Source organism: Suncus etruscus, chromosome 11 (genome assembly GCF_024139225.1).
Source record: "Suncus etruscus isolate mSunEtr1 chromosome 11, mSunEtr1.pri.cur, whole genome shotgun sequence".
NCBI classification, from domain to species: Eukaryota; Metazoa; Chordata; class Mammalia; order Eulipotyphla; family Soricidae; genus Suncus; species Suncus etruscus.
Window position 1 is genome coordinate 39011248 of NC_064858.1, and position 23812 is coordinate 39035059.

Here is a 23812-nt window from a genome sequence, read left to right on the forward strand (position 1 = left end):
AAAGAAAGAAAGAATGAAAGAAAGAAAGAAGAAAGAAAGAAAGAAAGAAAGAAAGAAAGAAAGAAAAATAAAGAAAGAAAGAAAGAAAGAAAGAAAGAAAGAAAGAAAGAAAGAAAGAAAGAAAGAAAGAAAGAAAGAAAGAAAGAAAGGAGAGAAAGAAAGGAGAGAAAGAAAGGAGAGAAAGAAAAAGAGAAGAAAGAAAGAAAGAGAGAGAAAGAAAGAAGGAAGGAAGGAAGGAAGAAGAAAGAAAAAAGAAAGAAAGAAAGAAAGGAAGGAAAAGAAAGAAGAGAAAGAAAGAGAAGAAACAAAGATAGAAAGAAAGAAAGAAAGAAAAAGAAAGAAAGAAAGAAAGAAAAGAAAGAAAGAAAGAAAGAAAGAAAGAAAGAAGGAAGGAAGGGGAAAGAAAGAAAGAGAAAGAAAGAAAAAGAAAGAAAGAAAGAAAGAAAGAAAGAAAGAAAGAAAGAAAGAAAGAAAGAAGAAGAAAGAAGGAAGGAAGGAAGGAAGGAAGGAAGGAAGGAAGGAAGGAAGGAAGGAAGGAAGGAAGGAAGGAAGGAAGGAAGGAAGGAAGGAAGATAAAGAAAATAAAGAGAAAGAAGGAGAGATAGATCAGATGGTGTTGGCAGTACTCCTGATTCTGAACTCAGACTGGCAGACTTGAGAATCATATGGGATGCACGGTGTAGATCCTGGGTTGGTCTATGCGAGGCAAATATCCTATCTATCCCCCGTGCTATTGCTCCAGCCCTAATGTTGTGTGGAATTTTTATGCTGATTGTTTAACAGAAGTGAAAGTGTAATACAAATGCAAGAAAATATTACAGTCTGAAGATTACATTGCTAACATATTTAATACTAACATTGCTAACTCATCTGTCTTTCAGACTTTTGGATTCAATATTTTTACCAACTCAAAAATTATAAACCACATTTTTGTCAGCATTTTCAAAATAGTTTCCAAGTTCCACCACCAATACCAAGTATGGGGAGAATGCTTGCACAGGAATAGGGGCACCAGTACCATTCATGGCATCAGCAGCCGTGATGGGGGTCCCAGCAGGACTGCCAGGAGTACCAGGAGTACCAGGAGTACCAGGAGTACCAGGAGTGGGAGGTAAGAACAAGAATTATTTGTCTGCCAGAAAAAAAAATAGAAAAAATTATGCTTCTTTGAGCTGACTTGGGAGCAATTATTTTTTTTTCTAAAAATCAGGTGTTGTGTTCTTGGTAAAATTTCTTTAATTTTCTTCAGATGGTATTTTCCCCAGAAAAAGATTTTTTTCAACTCTAGATTTTTTTTTTGGGTCACACCCGGAGATGCTCAGAGGTTACTCCTGGCTGTCTGCTCAGAAGTAGCTCCTGGCAGGCACAGGGGACCATATGGGACACCGGGATTCGAACCAACCACCTTTGGTCCTGGATCGGCTGCTTGCAAGGCAAACGCCGCTGTGCTATCTCTCCGGGCCCTCAACTCTAGATTTTTAAACTCTTTTTTTGTTTTGTTTTGTTTTGTTTTTGGGCCACACCCAGTAACGCTCAGGGGTTACTCCTGGCTATGTGCTCAGAAGTTGCTCCTGGCTTGGGGGACCATATGGGACACCCGGGGATCGAACCGCGGTCCATCCAAGGCTAGCGCAGGCAAGGCAGGCACCTTACCTTTAGCACCACCGCCCGGCCCAAGATTTTTAAACTCTTGACCTCTTGCCTTTCCTACTTCTTTCCTGTCTTCCTCCCCAAATAGGCATTCCTACATCCTAAGGTCCTTCTCATAGTTAATGATTTTAGGAGTTGCCACTTCAGTTGTACAAAGTAACATATCACTTCCTCCATAATGGCAAAGGAGACTAGGGAATGTAAGGGATTATATGAATACTGTGTCTGCTATATCCTTTTATGGAAATCAAAGAAATGTTGATATATTGTACATATTAGAAAACATGTAGTTTGGCAGTTTATTGCTTTTTTCCTATTTTTATTACATTTGGAAATAAGGAAAATTTATTTTTTTAATTGACTCTGTTTCTATGACTTTCAGCCCTAGACAAATTTTTTCTTTGATTTTCATTATGCTTAGTCTTCGGCCATATTATTTCATTATAAAGTGTCTAAATACCACCCTAATTTATCTCCTGTTCTTCTGGGTCTGTATATATGTGTATAATATATTTTATATTATATAAATTGTTATTGTTGTTGTTGTTTGGAAATTACAACTGCAATACTCAGAGCTCACTTTGGCTTCGTGCTCAGACATTACTAGGGCAAGGCTCAGAGGTGCTGGGAAATAAACTCAGGTTGGCTGTATGTCAGGCAAGTGTCCTGTGCACATTTATTGCTGGTTTTCCATGCCCATAATACTAACATATACCCATTGCAATGCAATCAATTATTTACTTTTCTTTTTTGTTTGTTTGTTTGTTTGTTTTTGTTTTTGGGCCACACCCGGCGGTGCTCAGGGGTTACTCCTGGCTGTCTGCTCAGAAATAGCTCCTGGCAGGCACAGGGGACCATATGGGACACCGGGATTTGAACCAACCACCTTTGGTCCTGGATCGGCTGCTTGCAAGGCAAACGCCGCTGTGCTATCTCTCTGGGCCCAATTATTTACTTTTCAATCTCAATGCAGATAGCAAAAAATGTGTTCACCGTTTCAATTAAATACTAAATGCATTAAATTGTCATTTCTTCATCCGATTATCAGTTGATTAATTAGCTTAGGAGAGACAGTTTTTATTTCTAGGAAAAATTTTATCTATAATATATTTGATTAAGCAATGAGATTATTCACCATATAGAAAAAAAAGATGTTATAAAGGACCTAGTTTGTAATTCCAATAATGAATATCCCTGAGTAAATGTTGAATTTGAGAAATATAATAGCTCAAAGTAATTAATGATAATAAGAGGCATACATTGTATTGTTTATAATGATAAGACTAAAAATAATCCTTTAGTAGGTGCGGCATTTGGTGCAGGAATGACGATGGAGCAAACTCTTCCACCTCCCTCAGAAATCAAAAAGAAAGAGACAATTCGGAAGTATTTCCCTGAGACTTGGATCTGGGATTTGGTGACACTTGAGTAAGTTGTGTGCTGCTGTTAATTTAGCTTAGAATATCTGAATCTTCCTTTATGATATTGATGAAAATTTTGGTTTCTGATCTTGTCAACTGTTACACTGTTGTCTGACAAATATTTAGAGTTATAGTTCATCTAAAATCAAATCTTGTCTTATGTGGTCCTAAGACTCCTAAACTGAGAAAGCAGATGCTACCCCTTTCCTTTTCAGCAATCTTGATGGGATCATGAAAAATTATAGAAAAGTTATCAGTCATTAATTTAATTTGTCAAGGTATTATGCTCTGGGATCAATGCAGTCATTGATTAAAAAAGAAAAAGGAAGGGGCTGGAGAGTAGAGTGTTCACCTTGCATGCAGAATAAGAATGGTGTTTTGAATCCTGGCATCCTATATGGTCTCCCGAGTCTGCCAGGAACGATTTCTGAGTGTAGAGCCAGGAGGAACTAACCTCTGAATGCTGCCAGGTGTGATCCAAAAAAACAAAAAACAATTAAAAAAAAAAAGAAGAAGGAGGAGGAGGAGGAGGACGAGGAGGAAGGGGCCGGAGTAATAGCTCAGTGGTAGGGCATTTGTCTTGCATGTGGATGACCCAGGATGGACTGGGTTCAATCCACCGCATCCCATATGGTGCCCCAAGCCAGGAGTGATTTCTGAGTGTATAGACAGCAGCAATTCCTGAGCATCACAGGGTGTGGTTCCCTAAAATAATTTTTAAAAAGGAGGAAAATCCCTATCTACCAGTGGTGCTAGAAACACATTGCACCAGAGAGAAGAGCCTCCTCCAACATCAGAATAGCCTGAAGCATCAACACAGGTGTATAGGTTCTGCCCCAATAGGCCATTCCATGGCCATACACTTCTAATCAATGATCTCTAGTCAAAGAATCCACTGCATGTAGGAAAAAACCACACTACAAGTGTGATGATGGGGTAACAAAGCAGACTTCCACCATGCCAAGGAAAGAAGATGGTAGCTCTGATAACCGAAAATAACTACCAATTTATACTCTCAGATAAAGACTTTAGAGAAGATAAAGACTTTAGAGAAGAAATATAGAGGATGTTCATAGAACTCAAAGAAATCATGTAATGAACTGAACAAACCACAAATAAGAATCAAAAGTAAAATGAAAGTAGAAATGAAAAAATCCAAACTGAAATAACAGGATGTAAAATCTTGGTAGGTGATATGAAAACTCCACTGGAAAGCCTTTCCAACAGAGTAATAGTAATTGACATCCCAGAGATTCAGGAAGAAAATCCTGGTGAAGAATCAACAGTAAAGGACATCATCACACAGATGTTCCCAGAGTTAAAAAGTGCATACAAACAAATACAGCATGCCCTCAGAGTACCAGCAAAGAGAGTTTCAACCCAATATACATCCACAGGTAAAGCTAGAATACTAAAATCAGTACTGTCAAAAAGGAAAATTAGATTCAAAGGAAGACCATTAATATTTACAGTAGATCTGTCACAAGAAACACTCAAGGTCCAAATGCAATAGTGTCAAAACTAAATAAATTCTTCACCAAGAGTACTTCACTCAGAGAGACTTACATTCAGATTTGAAAGAAGAATACACAACTTCACATATAAACAACAGCTCAGGAACTTTACAAACTCAAAACCTGCCTTAAAAGACAAACTGAAAGGTTTATTTTAAAATAGACCAACAGACAAATCAAACTCCTACAGAAAGATGATACTAAATCCCATGGCAATTACTTCTCTCAAGAGCAATGCTGAGAGACAGAATGGCAAAATGGTTTAAAAAGCTGAATCTAAAATTCTGCTAAACACATCTGAATAATCTGAACAAACTGACTCAAAATCAAAGGTTGGAGAAAAATCACTCAAGCAAACAACTACATTAAAAAAGCTGTAGTGCCATATTAATATCAGAAGACACAGACTTTAGACTTAGAAAGTTATAAGGGACAGAGACTGACAGTTCTTAATAAGAAAGTTATATGTAGACCAGGAAACAATCACAATCCTAAACATGTACACACCCAATGAATGGCCAACAAAATATTTAATACAATTGTTGACAAATCTGAAAAAATATATCAACAGCAATACAGTAATGGGAGACTTCAACACTACCCTGTCAACACTTGGTATGTCAATCAGGCTAAAAGCTAACACGAATATACTGGGACTAAAGGAAGAAATGAAAGGGAGTGTCTAGTAGATATGTATAGGGCTATCCATTATCAGAAAACTGGAAACACATTCTTCTCCAATGCACATAAGTCATTCTCCAGGATATACCACATGCTGACTCCTAAAATAAAGAGTATAAAAATTGGACAAACTAACTTTGAATTACAAATAGACACGGAGGATAACTTTTAACACCTGGTAATTAAACAGCTCACTACTGAACAACCAGTGGGTCAGAGATGAAATCAAAGAGAAAAAAAAAAGAATTGAAAACAAATGAAAATAATGACACAAATTAATCAGACTTTGTGGGACACAAAAAAAGTGGTATTGAGGAAAATTTATAGATTTACAAGACTTCATAAGGAAGGAAGGGACTATATGAATAATTTAATGAGATAGTTTATAAATATAGAAAGTGATCAACTAAATGAACCAAAATAGGCAGACAAGAAAATAATAAATCTTAGAGAAAAAATTAATTACTTGTACATCCAAAAGCAATCCAAAAGATCAATGAAAGCAAGAGTTGGTTGTTTGAAAAAATAAACAAGATCAATAAACCATTAGCAAACCTCACAAAGAACAGGAAGAGAAAGAAAATTAATAAACTAAATTATAAATGAAAAAGAGGAGATTATTACAGGCATCACAGGCATTCAAAGGGTAATCAGAAACTACTTTCAGATTCTATGCCACAAAACAAGGGGCGATTTCTGAGCACATACCCAGGAATAACCCCTGAGCGTCAAACGGGTGTGACCCAAAAACAAAAACAAAAACAAAAAAAATCCTAGCAAATAGAATCCAACAAGCCTCATCAAGAAAGACAGAAAGGGGAGGAGAGAAACAGGGGACATTCTTGGCAGGAAAGTTGCACTGGTGAAGTGAGGAGTACATTTTATGACTGAAACTCAACTATGAATATATTTGTAATTATGTTGCTTAAATAAATTATTTAAAAATAAAAAGAAACAAATGCAATAAATAGAGAGGGAGAGATGGAAGGAGGGAGAAATTCATTCACTCTCTTTTTCTCTTCACTAGTTTGACAGGTAGAAGTGAGCTGATAATGAAAATCCCTGACACCATCACAGAGTGGAAGGCCAATGCATTCTGCTTGTCTGGCACAACAGGACTGGGCCTCTCCCCCATCACCTCTCTTCAAGCCTTCCAGCCTTTCTTCCTAGAACTCACTCTGCCCTACTCTGTGATTCGAGGAGAAGTGTTTACACTCAAAGCCACAGTGTTCAATTACCTATCCCAGTGCATTAGGGTAAGAACTAGAAGTATTTGTGAAATAAAGAGAAAGGAACGTGATCATTTATTCCCTTAGTCTTCTAGGTCTTCTAGGTAAACTCCCAGCATTCATAATTAGAAGTGACATTGCTTTCATTTGGGTGGAAAGGAACTGAGAGTGGTGTGACCTAACAGGTCCAAAGTAGGGATGCGATTTTCATTTAGGATGCTATTAACTCTTTATTTTTAAGTTTAGAAGTTATACATGTGATAACTTCATGTTTGTCACTCTGGTGAAATAACTCGTGGTGATGAGACTCTAAATCATGGCTATTTATCCTAATTCTTGGTAACTGTTCAATTAGTTTATTGGAGGTATCAAAACAACAAAATAATTTGACAAGAATTTCCTTGTCTGAACAATTACTCAGATCCTCTGAATTCAGAGCATTGCCCCTGTAAATTTTTTTCCCCATGAATGATGGTGTCTGTTCTTTCTCTAACACTGGGGTGTGGATGGGAAACAGATCAACATGCAGCTGGAGGACTCGCCTGCATTCTTGGCAGTCCCAGGAGAGAAGAATCAAGACTCTCACTGTGTCTGCAGAAATGAACAGAAAACCCTGGCCTGGGCTGTGACCCCAAAATCACTGGGTGAGTGGTGGTATTGACAAATCCTACTTATGTTGGAATGATTTGTTTTCCTTTCTGACAAGATAGATCCCTCAACCCCCTTTTTTAATAATCAGAAAACGAAGAGAAGAACATTGTCAATACTGGGGAAAATGTAAAAAGAATAAGTCATTTACTGTAGAGACATTGGTGGATGATCTTTTGAGAATCTTCTTCCCCAGGAAAGATGAACTTCACAGCCATTGCAGAAGCTTTGGAGTCTCAGGAGCAGTGTGCTGGGGAGACACTCCAAGTTCCAACAACTGGATGGAAGGACACAGTGATCAAGCCTTTATTAGTTGAGGTAGGCAGAGAAATTCTGTCAGAGACCTTGTTACATAATGTTACATTATCTACTAGGCATACTTCAGGGATATTTTATTCCCAATAAAAATGGTATAAATTAAACTCAATTTTTTCAACATTTTCTCCTCTAAAATGATTTTTTCTATACATTTAATGTCAACTCATTTTCCCCCATTTTTTTCCTTCTCCAATAAAAAGCCTGAAGGAATTGAAAGGGAGGAATCTTTCAACACCATGATCTGTGCTCAACGTAAGTGTGAAAAATGGATAAAATCCTCTCTTGTATTGTCACTTTCCAAAGTATATAGTAGTTATGAAATACTTTTAGGGGAATTGCAATATGCAAATATATTGACATCTGGGGAAGAATAAGCTTTTCTTAATGAAGACATAAGAAGTTAAAAGACAACAAAAACTCAGTTAATATGGAGATTAAATTTTTTGCAATAGTATAGAAATCTCTTCAATAAATTTATATTCCACAAACTTCTGAACAAGTTTCAAAATTTTAAAAAATCTGTATGCACTACTATATTTGTCATTACATTAGTAATTTAAATGTACTAGTATGTTAATGCAATTAAGTTATTTTAAGAAGATCAGTTACTAACACTATTAACACATTCATATTAAATTACCTTTAAAATATTAATCAACTAGAACAATATTGAACATAAACTTTCAGTACAGATCACTTTTTTGCTCTCATATAAACAATAGTCTCATCTAATCAGTCAACTTTACAGTGAAGCTTTTGACAATTATATTTTAGCTCCACACTTTTTTTTCCTGAACTCAGACCTATGTATTTAATTCTTGGATTAGTATCTCTGCTCATAGTTGTCTAAATTTAATAATCATATCAAAACTACCTTATTTAAAATTGAACCTTTGGAGGGCCCCATAAATCTTGCTCCTCCTACAAGTTTCACTGTCTTAAAAGACAACCATGTCCTTGTTTTGTTATTGGTTTTGGTTTTTGCTAGGGATAAAAGCCTTGGAGCCACCCTTTGGTTATGTTAATTTTATTACAATCTTCACCCAACTGGTTTTCAAATCCAGTTATCTACACTATTAAATTGTATTCAGAACCTTTCAATTTCCCAATGTGTCCATTTTACCTTTAGTTTTTTGCTCTGCTAAACTCTCTCAGCAACTCCTAATTAGTCTCCTGATTATGTTCTTTTGTTTTCTTCCAGCAAGAGAGATCATTTAATCCATATTTCAGATCCTACTTCTTTCCTTTGCTCAAATCTTCCAAGAATTTCCCATAATCCCCAAATTTAAAGGATGTCATCAACAAACCCTTGATTCCCTCCTTGACTTCAACTTTTTGCCATACTGGGTTTGTTATTAGCACCTCTTTGCTTTTATTAGCCTTTAATAGTTTTATAGTATTCTCCAATATCTGTAGTTTTCTCACTTTGGCATATTTTTTGAAAGTCTCTCTCCACAGATATCTACAAATTCTCTGACTTAGACTTCTTTCACCTGTGAATTTAAGTATGGAACCCCTCAGTAAATCCTGCATTTGCTAACTTGCCTTATTTCATTCACTAACTTGCCATTTAACACTGACTTTTATCATTTTTCTCCATACAGCTTACTTTCCTTTCCATGAGAACTCTAAAATGTCAGGAAATCTACTTCAAAAATTTCCATATACATTGCACTTAAAGTAGAACCTGGAGCATAGAATTTACATAATGCATATCTATAGAATTTGTGTGATTAAAAAATACCCACTAACTCTAAAATAAATTAAGCAACTAAGATAAGTATATAAGGATACCATACAGCTACTTTTAAGAAAAAGCTATCAAAATTTTGTACAAAGATATATATTACATAAGAATATCCAAATTATATGAATCATAGATTTAAGAGTTTCTTGGATTAAAATGAAGAGCTATATAATGACTTAGAGAAACTAAAAAGATGATTTTGAGCCTATAGAAGGAAATTAATTCAGATCAAAAAATATTATTCTTATTTTCTTTCCTGATGTACATTTGTTTTTGCCATTAGAAAACGAAGTACCTGAAAAGTTGTCATTAGAAGTTCCTTCAAATGTGGTTGAAGGATCTGCCAGGGCAACATATTCAGTTTTGGGTGAGTCTCCAAAACCAAGTAACTATTTTTCTCAATAATTTTAGTGCCTTACCTATAGGGTGACTAAATTTCCTGGCTCTCGATATTGAAATGAATGATAGGGTACTAATCTGAGGGTTAATTTTGTTGTAAACTAGTCAGAAAAAACGTTGAATAGAGGTTGTGCTATATATTATGACTTGATGTGCTATATATTATGACTTGATATGCTATAAAAAGTCAGGAAGGGGGGCTAGAACAATAGCACAGTGTTAGGGTGTTTGCCTTGCATGCAGTCAACTCAGGATAGATCCGGGTTAAATCCCTGGCATTCAATATGAACCCCTGAGCCTGCCAGGAGTGATTTCTGAGCACAGAGCCAGGAGTAACTCCTGAGAGCCACTGGCTTTGAACCCCCTCCAAAAGTAAGAACGATCTCTTCTCTTTACCTTCATCTGAAGATATTGACTAGGAACACACTGCCAAATTGACTTGAAAAGTTGGGCATTTGTCAGTCATGTAAACGATCAGAAAAAATAATATTCCACCATTCATTTTATGCTACATTTTTTATATTTAACTATCTATCTTATTTTTGCTTTTTTTCTCTTTGATTTTTTATTTTTTTCCATTTCATTATTTCTTTATCCATTGTCTACAAAATATTAACTGGTGATTTGATTTCAGTTATCTATCAGTTCTCTTTTTTTTTATCCCAAACAAGCCAGTTCTAAGATCCTCTGATTTCATTTGTGTGTGTGTATGTTTATGTATGTATATATGTGTGTGTGAGTGCCTCCTCTAGACAAAGAGGTTCACAGATGTACAGCATACAAGAGCTTGGCAGTTTTTAGTTTTTATTTTTTAATGTTTATTTTTAATTAATATCTTTATTTAAACACCTTGATTACAAATATGATTGTAGTTGGGTTTCAGTCATGTGAAGAATACCCCCCTTCACCGGTGCAACATTCCCATCACCAGTGTCCCAAATCTCCCTCCTCCTCACCCCACCCCAGCCTGTACTCTAGACAGGCTTTCTACTTCCCTCATTCATTCATTTGTATCTTTCATTCCCCAGGAGATATGCTTGGGTCTGCAGTGACAAATCTTCAGAATCTTCTCCAGATGCCCTTTGGTTGTGGAGAGCAGAACATGGTCCTATTTGTCCCTAACATTTATGTTCTGAACTATCTGACTCAGACAGGACAACTGACAGAGAGCATCAAGTCCAAAGCCACAAGCCACCTTATCAGTGGTAAGAGATGATTCACTAAAAGAGGATCTGAGATTCTTTAAACATATTCTTCAATGTAACTCAAATTAACAAACTTTTGAAAAGACTTGCTAACCATGTTGCTGTGATAAGTAATACAGTATCTTACTATACAACCATAAAAATGCAATGACACCATGGAGGTATCTCAATAAAATCATGCTTGCCTAAGATTCTTTGACTCATTTTGAGAAAAAAGAATAACTAAGTCTCGTTTGTTTGTCTATTTTATAAATTCATGAAAAATTCCTCTTCAGGGTACCAAAGGCAACTGAATTATAAGCACAGTGATGGATCATACAGTGCCTTTGGGGAGCAGAATGGCAGAAGTCAAGGAAATACTTGGTAAGATGATTATCTTCGTTTTATCTCTGTAGCAATATAAACATTCTACATTTCTGGAAGTAGTCTTATAATCATACTTGATTGCCACATTTCCTAGAAATGTATTATTCTTTAAAAATTTACATGTATGTCATAGCTACTGGTGATATCACCATTTTATCCATGTAAGGTTAACTGCTGTAATGATACAATACATAGCAGTGAAGTAAGGGATTCCCTGAAATGAGAGTATAAGGCAGTCTATCATAATGTGAAATGAGAGAGGAATACAGTTTTATACTATGTTAAAGTAAGAGAAGAATAAAAGAAGAGTAAAAATTCAATGATATACAATCATTCAAACAATGCAATGTTGGTGTAGATATGCTTGGAGGCTCCAACAAACATTTCACATTAAAAAAAAGAAGTTTTGGAAAACCTTATAGAAGTTGGAAGATTTTAAAGAGCTACAAATGCTTACTGGGAAAACAAGAGAATATTAAACTCTCAAGCACCATTTTGCCACCAAATCTCCCCCTCCCAACAATTTTCTCCAGTAAATTGTGAAGATAAATATCTGAATTGTAATGTACAAGGTTAACTTCAAAGTGAAATGACCCTCATGTCTCAACTCTCTTTACTGAACAGGCTCACTGCCTTTGTGCTCAAGTCCTTTGTTCAAGCCCAGGCATACATCTTTGTGGAGAACTCACACATCACCAATTCCTTCATGTGGCTTTCACAGAAGCAAAAGGAAAATGGTTGCTTCCAAAGTTCTGGATCGCTATTGCACAATGCTATGAAGGTGAGGACTCTCATTTTGTTTTCGTCCCTGAAGATAGTAATAAATAGCAACTATGATGCTCTTGATGATTTTTTCAGATTCTGGTAACTTAGCTTTAAGGATGGATGGTAGACCCTAACTCACTATAAAACTAGCAAGAAATCAGGAAATTTATTTGAATAAAAATAGTGTGTAAAAAAAAATCAATGTGACTGAAACTGAGAAAAAGTAAATAGTGAAATTCAGACACTCAAATGACTAGTTCAAGTATTTTAGGGTGAAAGAAAGCTAACATGGGGAGTGGTCAATTATATCTCCTATGAAAAGGTATTTTCTAGTGAGGATGCCCAAAGAGAAAGCAAAGTTATTTTATCTCAGCAATGAATGCTTGAATGTTTGAATAGCTCCATCTTGGATCCTACAGGGTGGTATTGATGATGAGGCCACGCTCTCTGCCTACATCACCATTGCTCTGCTAGAGATGCTACTGCCTAACACTGTAAGTACTAGTACATTCAATTTTTAATGAAGAAATTCTGTAATTGAATCACCACAAATTCTTTAATCGAATCACTCTGAGCTACAGTTAAAAAGTGGCTCATGATGGACGAAAAACCATCTCTGTCAGAGTGGTCCTTTCTCTGCCCTAACTGCACTCTTCCACTCTTTGTGGCAAGTTTCCTACCATGAACTGGATATCCTGTTCCTTGCTTTTCTCTATAGTTTTTAGATATTATTAAAACAGTACCTTTTTATATATATTCCATCAATGAGTGTGAATGTCTGTCCCTAACTCTCTGACTCATTTCATTCATCATAATACTTTTTATACCCATCCATGTATATGAAAATTTCATTATATTATTTTTCCTCATAGCTGCATAGTATTTCATTGTCTAGACTAACCACAGTTTATTTATCTACTCATCTACCCTCGGGTACTTGGGTTGTTTCTAGTTTCTGGCTATTGTGAATACTGCTTCAATATCCACTGGAGAGCAAAAGGCTTTTCTGCATTGTGTTTCTGAGCTTCTAGGATATATTCATGAGCAGTATTGAGTACTAGATCATTCTTTGTACCATCCTCACAAATGTAAAAAAAACAACAACATGAAGTTAAACATTTCTAAGAAAAATGGCCTAAAATTCCCATGGTATTTAATTTGTCATATTTCACTGGATTTTAAAGAATCCTTTTATAAGGCATAAAGGAAATTATTCGCTGATCAAAACTGTGATACTGCACATGTACCTGGGATCATGTACCTAGGAATAGCAGGGGAACATTCATCAACCTCCTTGTTTTCTAAAGCTTTCCTTTTCTCCTTTTCATAGAACACAGTAGTCCGCAATGCTCTCTTCTGCTTGGAAACAACCTGGAGTTCCATCTCAAATACCCAAGGAAATCATATTTATACCAAGGCATTATTGGCCTATGCCTTTGCATTATCAGGAAACCAAATCAGGAGAAATGAGGTGCTTCAGTCATTAGAGAAAGATGCTGTGATAGATGGTAAAAATTGAAACTATAATTTTATTTTCCATATTATCGGTAATCAAAAGAAGAGAGGATCTATTGAGATCACATCATAATATAATAATATTATATATATTATATTAGGTCTATTTTAATTATTATAAGACTTTTTGTTACTGATCTAGCACTTAAGTGTTCTTGGGATCATTTGCCATTTTATGAATTTATATGTTATAGATTCTATATAACTTAACTTCAAGTACCATATAAGTTGCTTGCTTTTATATTAAAATTACTTTATTTAAACACTTCTTTACAAGGTTGTTCATAATTTAGTTGTTTTTCCCCACAGTTAGTTATTCTTTATTCAATTTGAGCTATATAGTATACAACACTCTTCACTAGTGACATTTTCTTCCATCAATGTCTCCAATTTACCTTCTGCCCTGCCCCCTACCCTGATACCCTGCTGCCCTGTCCCCTGCTTGACTCCAAATATTTTTCCTTTCTCTTTCTCTCAGTCTCTCTCCCTCCCTTCTTTCCTCTTTTTAGTCATTGTTTTGCAATATTTTTACTGAAGGGTTTATTGTGGATATCATTTTATCTCATTTCAGCACCCAATTCTTGTCCAGAGTGATTCTTTTAAATATCATTGTCACAATGATACCTTTTCTGCTTCACTGTATTCCCCCGAAATTTGTGGCATGCTTCCTATCATGGACTGGCCCTTCGTGCCCTAGTTTCTATTGTCTCTGGATATTATTAACATATTTTATTATCACAAAAATGAGTGTGATCATTCTCTACCCATCTACCTCTGATGTAATTCTCTCAGCGTAATACTTTCCATATCTATCCATGTAGAAGCAAATTATCATGACTTCATTTTTTTCTAACAGTTGCTTAATATTCCATTGTGTAGTTTTTTTGGTTTTTAAATTAGATTAATTTTATTTCAGGCACTGCTGTCTATAGATTTCTTCATAATATAGAGATTTACTTATTTCAGCATTCAGTATTCCAACACAAATTCCACCACCAGTGTAGCATTCTTTTTTATTTTGTTTTTCACTTTATTTTTTTTAAATAAATTTATTTTTAATTATGAGAACAAAGATGCAAAGAAAGAGGACAAGGTAAAGTTACAGTGGAAGGACAATCACCCATAAACAGAATTCTTAGAAGAAAACCCTTTGCTGATACTTTAATTTTGAATTTTCAGCCAAAGAACATTAAGAAAAGTAAAATAGAACCCATGTACAATTACTTTGTCCCTCAAGTCCCCAGATTGTAGTACATTATAACATTTCTTAGCAGTACACAAAGCAATCTAAGGCCATAAAACTTATGTAACTCCTTAAACTTTGAAGGCATAGTATTTTCTTTTCCTTGCACATGCATATTAGTTTAAGTTAACCTCAAAAGTTTAAGTGGGTTTTTTTTTAAGGATTAGAGTCAAAAGGGCACAGTAAAAAACGGTGTTAGAGTTGCAGTTTTTGTTTGCATAGGTCCACAAAAATATGAGGAACATGGAAAGAAAAAGTCTTGGCCTAAATACAAGGAGACAGTACCCCTGAAGTTTCTTGGCATAAGACCAACTCTAGGCTCCAGGCAGACTAGTTTGTCCAATTCAAGTCATTGTCTGTAGTACCAATACACTTTTATTTTTCACAGTCTCTGTTGTTGGTATCATTTTTCTGTATTAAAGCTCCTGGAATCTGCATATCCTAAATTGAAGTCAGGACGGTGTCCTCTAGTTTCACCTCACAATAAAAGGGCAATGCAGAGAGCTCTGTCCTGTAAGCAGGTCGTTGTTGTGAAGTCTTTTTAGTGTTGAAGTCTCTTTTGAGCAGGTCAATGTCAGAGCAGCAGTAGGGTCTTCCCTGTTAGAGTATTGTTTTCAAATGATGTTATAAATGACCTTGGATGTTTTGTAGTTAGCTTCCTTGCTTCAGGGATGAATGGAGAATGCCCATTCTTCTGAGGCCTGAGCCAGGTCATTATGTCAATGTTCAGGGTGTAAGGACCCATTGCTCTACAAGATTTCTGTGTTCCTACCTCTATTAGATAAGAACTTATTCGTATGTATATTATTTTCCCACTTTAATGTGCTTATGCAAACAAGGAACAATGCTACATGGCATTATAGGCCCATATGGGGGCTGCAAGAACAAGTCCAAAAATCCCCATGACATGGTTAAACATAAGTATTAAACTGAGGGACTCCTTCACCGAATATTCCTTATTGAAAAGCTCACAGAGAGAAGAAAAGACAAAAAGTGGGGAAAATCTTCACTGTATAAGGGAATATTTAGTAAGAGTTATAGCTGTAAAAAAAAATAGACATAAAATATTCGAAAGCCATACATGTCCATTTTAAGTCTTTTAAAATAGTTGGGGGTTGTTAAATCCAGTGCACCACTTTGGTGTGTGATTAGGACAGTGCAGTACTGAAGTTAAAAAGGGTGTACTGATGGTTGGGGGTGATAGAGTTAAGGAGTGAAAATGAGCTTTACAGGGTGTGCGAAAGGGCAGAATACCAGATGGACATTCTATATACACAAAACATAACTTAAGGATAGGACATACTATTAATATATACCATGCGTGCAGGGGCAATAGCCCCCACGCGGTTTTGAAGATGTAGACTACTAAGGAATTGCCAGAGTCTGCCTTACTAAAAATGAACAGCTCTAAGCACCCTCAATTTGGACCCACCTTTTCTGGCTGCCTGGGCTGCCACCCCAGGAAGGCCTGGAGGCCGGGGGGCAGGATAGGGGAAGGCTGGGAGCCTACCAAGGCTCCCAGCATGCCCAAGCTAGGGAGAAAGTCTTCGACCTGGGGTCTCCCCAGACCCCATGCCAGCTAGAGCCAGCCTCCAGATCAAGAAAGAATTTGGTAGAGAACAGGAAGCCAGGATCTACCCGCCCTCCTCCCTGTACCCCCCCTTCACTGGGGGAAGGGCGGGGAAAGCTTGGGACCCCATCCAGGAGAGACCACCCAATACCCAACTTGTCGGGCCTACCAAGGCTCCCAGTACGCCCAAGCTAGGGAGAAAGCCTTCGACCTGGGGTCTCCCCAGACCCCATGCCGTCTAGAGCCAGTCTCCAGATCAAGAAAGGCCATTGTGTAGTTTTATCCACTCATCTGTCATTGACAGATTGTTTCCAAATTCTGACTATTGATTATACAATTGGAAACAGAAGAAAGATTCACTGTGATTGGGTAGAAATTTTATTTACTTTGTCACTGATAATACTTGATTGGGAGTTGTAAAACACCTTCATGTTGTACTTCATTTACACTAGCTCACTAGGTGGACACTTGTTACCCTTCTCCCAACTTCCTGGCTATCTCACCTGGAGAGGGAGACCCTCCCATAGCTGGGAGGGGTCTGGTTGGTAATTTAAGGGGCTACCTGGGGAGGGATAAGGGAGAGATTCAGATATAGAGGCTCAGCAAGAAAGAGTCAGGAGGGGGAGAGGGGTCAGAGACAGCATGAATGCAAAGGCTGTTTAGCTGAGAAGCCATGTGAGATATGCTCATGGCAGTTAGGACCTTAACAAAGCTTCATGTTTCCTGAAATCTACTGACTGGCTGTAGGTCATTTCCTTGCTGTCACCCAGATGCCTACAGAGCCACTAGGCCAGAGGGGCTGCAGGCACCGTCCATCCATGCACCATCCAAGGACTTTATGATTGATATTTAATACAACAGACACTAACATAATAATTCATAATTCAAAATTTAAAACCAATATCACAAGTTTAAGATGTTATCTTTTTGCATTTCCAGATGATTCAGTCCATTGGGAACGTCCTAGAAAACCTAGAGAAGCAAAATCATCCTCTTATGAGCCCCGGGCTCCTTCTGTTGAAGTAGAGATGACAGCTTACGTGCTCCTTGCCTATCTTACTCCTATCCCATCTGCAAGAGACCTGACTGTGGCATCTCGTGTTGTGAAATGGATCATCAAACAACAAAATCCTCATGGGGGGTTTTCCTCCACTCAGGTCTGTCTGAAAGGAAGAAATCAAATCAAATAGATGACATAATCCATATATAGATGTACAACCACATTCTGGAAGTTGTTTCTAATTCATATATGCTCATGCTTTATTTCTCCATCACCAGAAAAATAATGAATTCATTCTATGTGTGGCCAACGTTTTTGTCATCTGTACAGTCTCTTAAAGTTTCTCTCATCTGTTTCTCTCATCAGTCTCTTTTTTTTTCTTTTTTTTTTTTTTTTTGGTTTTTGGGGCCACACCCGGTGGTGCTCAGGGGTTACTCCTGGCTGTCTGCTCAGAAATAGCTCCTGGCAGGCACAGGGGACCATATGGGACACCGGGATTTGAACCAACCACCTTTGGTCCTGGATTGGCTGCTTGCAAGGCAAACGCCGCTATGCTATCTCTCCGGGCCCACATCATCAGTCTCTTTAAGTTTCTTAAAGGAAACCTTCAACTGTAAAATAAATCTACCTTACACAAGCAAAATTTTTGTACAAGTATATTCCATAAAGTAAATAATTTTTCAAAGACTAAAATTTCCTAATATTTTACCCAAAGTTCTTCCTCCCCCAAGTAAATATAAATACTCCCATGTAATTAGGCTGATTCTATCAAAGGTGTCAGATCACTCACTTTTTATGTTTTCTCTTAGAACATTTCTCACCACAGTACTCCCAGGAGTCATTCTTCTGCCCCTACCTTTATTATTATTATTTTCCATTACATTATTATTTATATATTTATTATTATCATATGTCACTTTCATTACACCGTTCTCTTACTATTTCTACTGAAATTTCTTCCTACTCTAATTTTCCAATAAGCATTAAAGCATAAAATTAAAATTGCTGACACAACTTCTGCTCTGTGTCAAAATTCTTAGCCTTATTTCCCATAAGTATTGTAAACTAATTAAAGGAACTTCTTTATTTTAGGTACCCCAGGTACCTAAAAATAATAAAAATGAATGATAATACAGTTATAAATGCTTATAATGTTTATGACTGAGTGATAGGCAGAATGGATTTGATATGATTTACAATGATGAAGTGTTTGCCACCTTTCCCTCTTATTAATTCTGCCTTTGTATTTTTTTTCAGGACACTGTGATAGCTCTCCAAGCCCTTGCCAAATATGGAGCAGCAGTTTATGCTAATGGGGAAAAATATGTCACAGTTACGGTCAAATCTTCCAGGTCCTTCTCTGAGCAATTTCAAGTAAACAAAGCCAACCGCCTTTTGCTGCAGGAAGTGAAGTTACCAAAGATTCCAGGGGAATACAGAACAGTGGTGTCAGGGTTTGGATGTGTATACCTTCAGGTGAGACTACCAGGGTTTAGATCCACTAAAATGGAAAGAATGTCTCAAAATGTACAACTGGATTTCAATCAAAAATGATAATTTTTGGCTAAAGTAATGTATAATTCATCAATAAAGGACCAGCTATTCTAATGAAAGAAATTTTTATTTCAATGTGTTTAGAGAACACTGAGATATAACATTCTGCCTAAGAAAGAAGGAGAAAGTCCCTTCACACTTGATGTTGATACATTCCCTAAGAAATGTGATGGAGTAGATGACCACAAGAAGATCCAGATTCACATCAATGTTAGGTAAAACCCAACTGCTCTTTAATCCTTTAAGATTATAAAAATATTAATTTTTATGCAGGGAACTTTAATGTTTGGTGTTGCATAAATTGACTATGAAATTCTTGAAATTTGTCAAGAAATTTTGGTCTATTCTTACTCAGAATGTGCATACAGAATGTGGCTCATAAAAATGAATTATACAAACAGCCACAACAAAAGCAAGAGTAGATGGATGGAGAAGCTGATCCTAGAAATATGGAACACTAGAAACAAATGAGATTACAGGGTGCTAGAATGATATTAAAATGTATAAGGCACTTTTCTTGCATATATCTGACTTAGGTGCAAACTTTGGCATTCCATATGATCGCTTGAGCAGGGTGAAGAATGAGTCCTGAGCACCAATCAATTTCCTTCTATCCCCCAAAATGATTCCTGTATTGAGTTAATTATAAATAATTTTGTTTGAATGTATTTTCTTATGCCTTGACTTTATAGTTATACTGGGAAACAACCCAGTTCCAACATGGTCATTGTTGATGTGAAGATGGTATCAGGATTCATACCTGTGAAAGCATCTGTAAAAAAGGTAAACCTTAGGGGGTAAATTGATAGTACAGTGTGTAGAGTAACTACTATAAGACAAGAATATCGGGGCTGGAGCGATGGAACAGCAGTAGGGCATTTGCCTTGCATGTGGCTGACCTAGGAAGGACAGCGATTCGATCCCCCGGTGCCCCGTATGGCCCATCAAGCCAGGAGCTATTTCTAAGCACATAGTCAGGAGTAATCCCTGAGCATCATAGGGTGTGACCCAAAAACCAAAAAAAATAAATAAATAAATGGCAGAAGCTGATTACCCTACTTACAAAGAGATAATGATAATAAAAACAATATATAAATAGCACATATATATAATCTTTATCAACAGCTGCAAGAAATGCCCCAAATTCAAAGAACTGAAGTGAACACCAACCATGTCCTGATTTATTTTGAAAAGGTAAGATTTACTCTCAGTGACTCTGATAGTGTTTCAAGAACTCCAAAGGTTCTCCTACAGTTTTATAAACAGTTCAGATTACAAATAATATTTTCATATATAGATAAGAGGGTGGAAAAAAATTGAGCCCAGGATTACTAAGAGGAGTCCCTTGAGTATGTGGCTGTCAATAGATCTTTCTTTATGCCTTTCTTTAAAACTGCTACTGAGTATGTTATGCAGTTTCAAGATACCCTATTCTTTCCATAAATCTTGGCAAACCTAATGGCTAGAAAATGCCTTTAAAAGATGGGGGATAACTAATAATTAAGTGAACCTCTGATTGTAATTATGCTTTCCTCTCTCCAGTTAACCAGTCAAGTGTTGAGTTTCTCCTTCTCAGTGGAACAAGATATTCTAGTAGAGAACTTGAAACCAGCTAATGTAAAAGTTTATGATTATTATGAAACAGGTGAGTAGAATTCAGACATGCTGAGTTTTAAAAACAAATACAATTATATACTTAATAAAGAGCCACCTTACTAAAATGACTCCACAATCTCATTGGAGATGGGATATATGCACACAATGAGATAATATTCAATATATATCAACAAAATATAATCATCTGTAACAACATGAATGAGCTTAGAGGATATTAGTTTAGTGAAATAACTCGGATAAACAACATATACTCTCCCTCATATGTGGTACATTAAGAATCAAAACAAGTGGGCCAAGAGATAGTACAGCATGTATGGTGCTGCCTTGCATGCTGCAGATCTGATCTTGATCTTTATACCCAAATGAGTCTGCAAAGCAGATTCATAAGTGATTCATAAGTACAGAGATAGGAGACCAAGCCATAAAATGATTTTATACATAGTATTATATAAAAAAGAAGAAAGAAAGACGAAAGAACAAAAGAAAGAAAGAAGGAAAGAAAGAAAGAAAAGAAAGAAAGTAAAAGAGAGAAGAAAGAACAAAAGAAAGAAAGAAGAAAGAATGGAAAGAAAGAAAAGAAAGAAAGAAAGAAGAAAGAGAGAAAGAAAGAAAGAAAGAAAGAAAGAAAGAAAGAAAGAAAGAAAGAAAGAAAGAAAGAAAGAAAGAAAGAAAGAAAGAAAGAAAGAAAGAAAGAAAGAAAGAAAGAAAGAAAAAGAAAAAAGAAAGAAAGAAAGAAAGCAAGAAAGCAAGAAGAAAGCAAGAAAGAAAGCAAGAAAGAAAGAAAGAAAGAGAAAGAAAGAAAGAAAAAGAAAGAAAGAAAGAAAGAAAGAAAGAAAGAAAGAAAGAAAGAAAAAAAGAAAGAAAGAAAGAAAGAAAGCAAGAAAGAAAGCAAGAAAGCAAGAAAGAAAGAAAGCAAGCAAGAAAGAAAGAAAGAAAGAAAGAAAGAAAGAAAGAAAGAAAGAAGAAAGAAAGAAAGAGAAAGAAAAGAAAGAAAGAAAGAAAGAAAAGAAAGAAAGAAAGAAAGAAAGAAAGAAAGAAAGAAAGAAAGAAGAAAGAGAAAAGAAAGAAAGAAAGAAAAAGAAAGAAAGAAAGAAAGAAAGAAAAAGAAGAAAGAAGAAGGAGGAAGGAAGGAAGGAAGGAAGGAAGGAAGGAAGGAAGGAAGGAAGGAAGGAAGGAAGGAAGGAAGGAAGGAAGGAAGGAAAGGAAGGAAGGAAGGAAGGAAGGAAGGAAGGAAGGAAGGAAGGAAGGAAGGAAGGAAGGAAGGAAGGAAGGAAGGAAGGAAGGAAAAAGCAATGTTGAGACTATATATAAGAGCTGGGCCAGAGAGATACACCTCGTTAGGCGTTTGCCTTGCGTGCAGCCAACCCAGGAGAGACAGTGGTTCGAATTCTGGCATCCTATATGATCCCCTGAGCCTGCCAGGAGTGATTTATGAATGCAGATCCAGGAGCGCAGCTGGGTTGACCCCAAAACAAAACAAAACAAAAAGATTATATATAAGACCATCCAATATCATAGTGGAAGGGGAAATAAGATAGGTAAAATGGATCAAAGTGGTGGAAAAAAGGAAAAGAGCTCCAAGTATGAACTTGATGAACTATAAATAGATGCTGATAAGTAATGGTGAAGATAAAATTTATACAAATTATAAACCATTGTTCCCACACAAAAAGTTTTACATCTACATTTTTTACAGCAAGGAAAAATAAATTTATTCTTGTATTTTAACCTCTCATTTACCCCTAAGTAAATCTTATAACGGTTGTTATAAATTAATTATGAAGCATTAAGTAAGGTATTGAGTTATACTTCATTCTAAATTCTCATATAAGGCTTGTTCAAGACTGAATGATTCCAGAAAGATAAGAAAAACACATCTCAGTACTTCATTATGTCTTGCATTTTATTTGGTTAGTGTCTTGGATAGTCTCATAAAAATCTAGAAAGTGTTCTAATATGTTAATATTTCTTCCACTTTGAAGTAGAAACAGCATGATAGAAGCATTGAAGCATAAGACTTTGAATTAAGGAAAGAATATGGTTAAATTTTAACTCAAGAGATAAAAACACAATTATTAAACTAAAACACAGTATTGTGAAACAAATATGAAACACAGTACTGTACAACTTTATATCAGTTCTGAATCAATTGTCTCTTATTTTCCTCCACCAAAGACGAGTGGCCTACTAAAGAAGTGAATTTTCTTTATTGGTTTCTTAATTGTGATTTATATGCTCTTATCTTATATAGTTATTTACAAATAACTACTCATGAACCCACTTTTGTCTTCTTTTTGTCCACACGTGTGTTTCAGATGAAATTGCCATTAAGGAGTACACGATTCCCTGTGGTTCTGGTAAAGTATAAATAGTAAAATTCTAATATCAGCATTAATAAAAACAAACATCTGTTGTCTGCATAAGGTTGCATATTTAGTGTATTACTACCATTTTATAAACCATCCTTTTGTCTCTTTTAATTATTTAAACATTTTTAAATGTTTTATAGAATATCTTTATAGAAAAAAAATTAAACTTTGCAACTAATGTATAATTGATACCCGAGGTGAACAATTTAAATTTGTCCCATATCAAAGCTAAATCATGCAAGTTTATTTTATTTCCTGTGTTCATATTTTACCACAGTATATCTAAACTTAACGTTCAAGACCAAGTTTTTCAATGCTCAGAATGAGAGCACCTTTACATTAAAAATTAATGTTATTCAAATATTTGTAATTAATTTTGGTAGATAACAGAAATTTCTTAATATTTCTTTCTTTTCTTTTAATATTTAGAAGATCAAGAAATAAATGCTTGAGAATGTAAACTTTCATCAGATTTACTTCTCTAAAAATGAAGAAGAAAGACTGGGAGAGAAAATACTGCAAGAAATAAGGGATTGGAATTTATAATAAAATTTGTGTGTAGTATTTAGAAGTATATCTTCTGTTTTATTAATTATCATTGCCATGTATAATCTGAAATGTTACTTTACAATGTATATATTATCTATAAAGATTTTTTAAAAACTATATATAAATTCTTAGAATTCTATATGGACTGTATTCATAAATACCATTGGTGAAATTTTAGACATCACCATAATACCAAATAAAAATAATGTTTCACACATTCTTTAGCTAAGTTTACTTTCTTATTCTTTGTATTTTTTTAATATAATTTTTATTTTGATCATAGTGGCTTACATATTGTTGACAATAATATTTTAGGTACATATTTACATAAAATCAGGGGGGATTCCCATCCCCAAATTGTCCTCCCTACACCCCCGTTTCTGTCTTACCTCCCATTTCCTCTTCCCTCACCCCCAGGCTAGAATATGTGGTCCCCTCTGTCTCTAACCAAC

At 35.8% G+C, this 23812-nt stretch overlaps 1 protein-coding gene across 1 annotated transcript in view; it reads left to right on the forward strand.

Moving 5' to 3' along the window:
• LOC126022278 (pregnancy zone protein-like) overlaps positions 1 to 23573 on the forward strand; it is a 74624-nt gene extending 51051 nt beyond the window's left edge. Inside the window, 20 exon segments of the mRNA XM_049783142.1 lie at positions 1739 to 1806; positions 3009 to 3078; positions 6294 to 6522; positions 7013 to 7139; positions 7340 to 7461; positions 7662 to 7713; positions 9492 to 9575; positions 10636 to 10812; positions 11088 to 11175; positions 11803 to 11959; positions 12363 to 12437; positions 13274 to 13451; positions 17211 to 17428; positions 18529 to 18747; positions 18910 to 19040; positions 19518 to 19608; positions 19951 to 20019; positions 20368 to 20470; positions 22758 to 22799; positions 23241 to 23573. Coding sequence (XP_049639099.1) covers positions 1739 to 1806; positions 3009 to 3078; positions 6294 to 6522; positions 7013 to 7139; positions 7340 to 7461; positions 7662 to 7713; positions 9492 to 9575; positions 10636 to 10812; positions 11088 to 11175; positions 11803 to 11959; positions 12363 to 12437; positions 13274 to 13451; positions 17211 to 17428; positions 18529 to 18747; positions 18910 to 19040; positions 19518 to 19608; positions 19951 to 20019; positions 20368 to 20470; positions 22758 to 22799; positions 23241 to 23263 — 2323 coding nt within the window. The 3' untranslated portion in view covers positions 23264 to 23573.
• Positions 23574 to 23812: the final 239 nt, after the last annotated feature.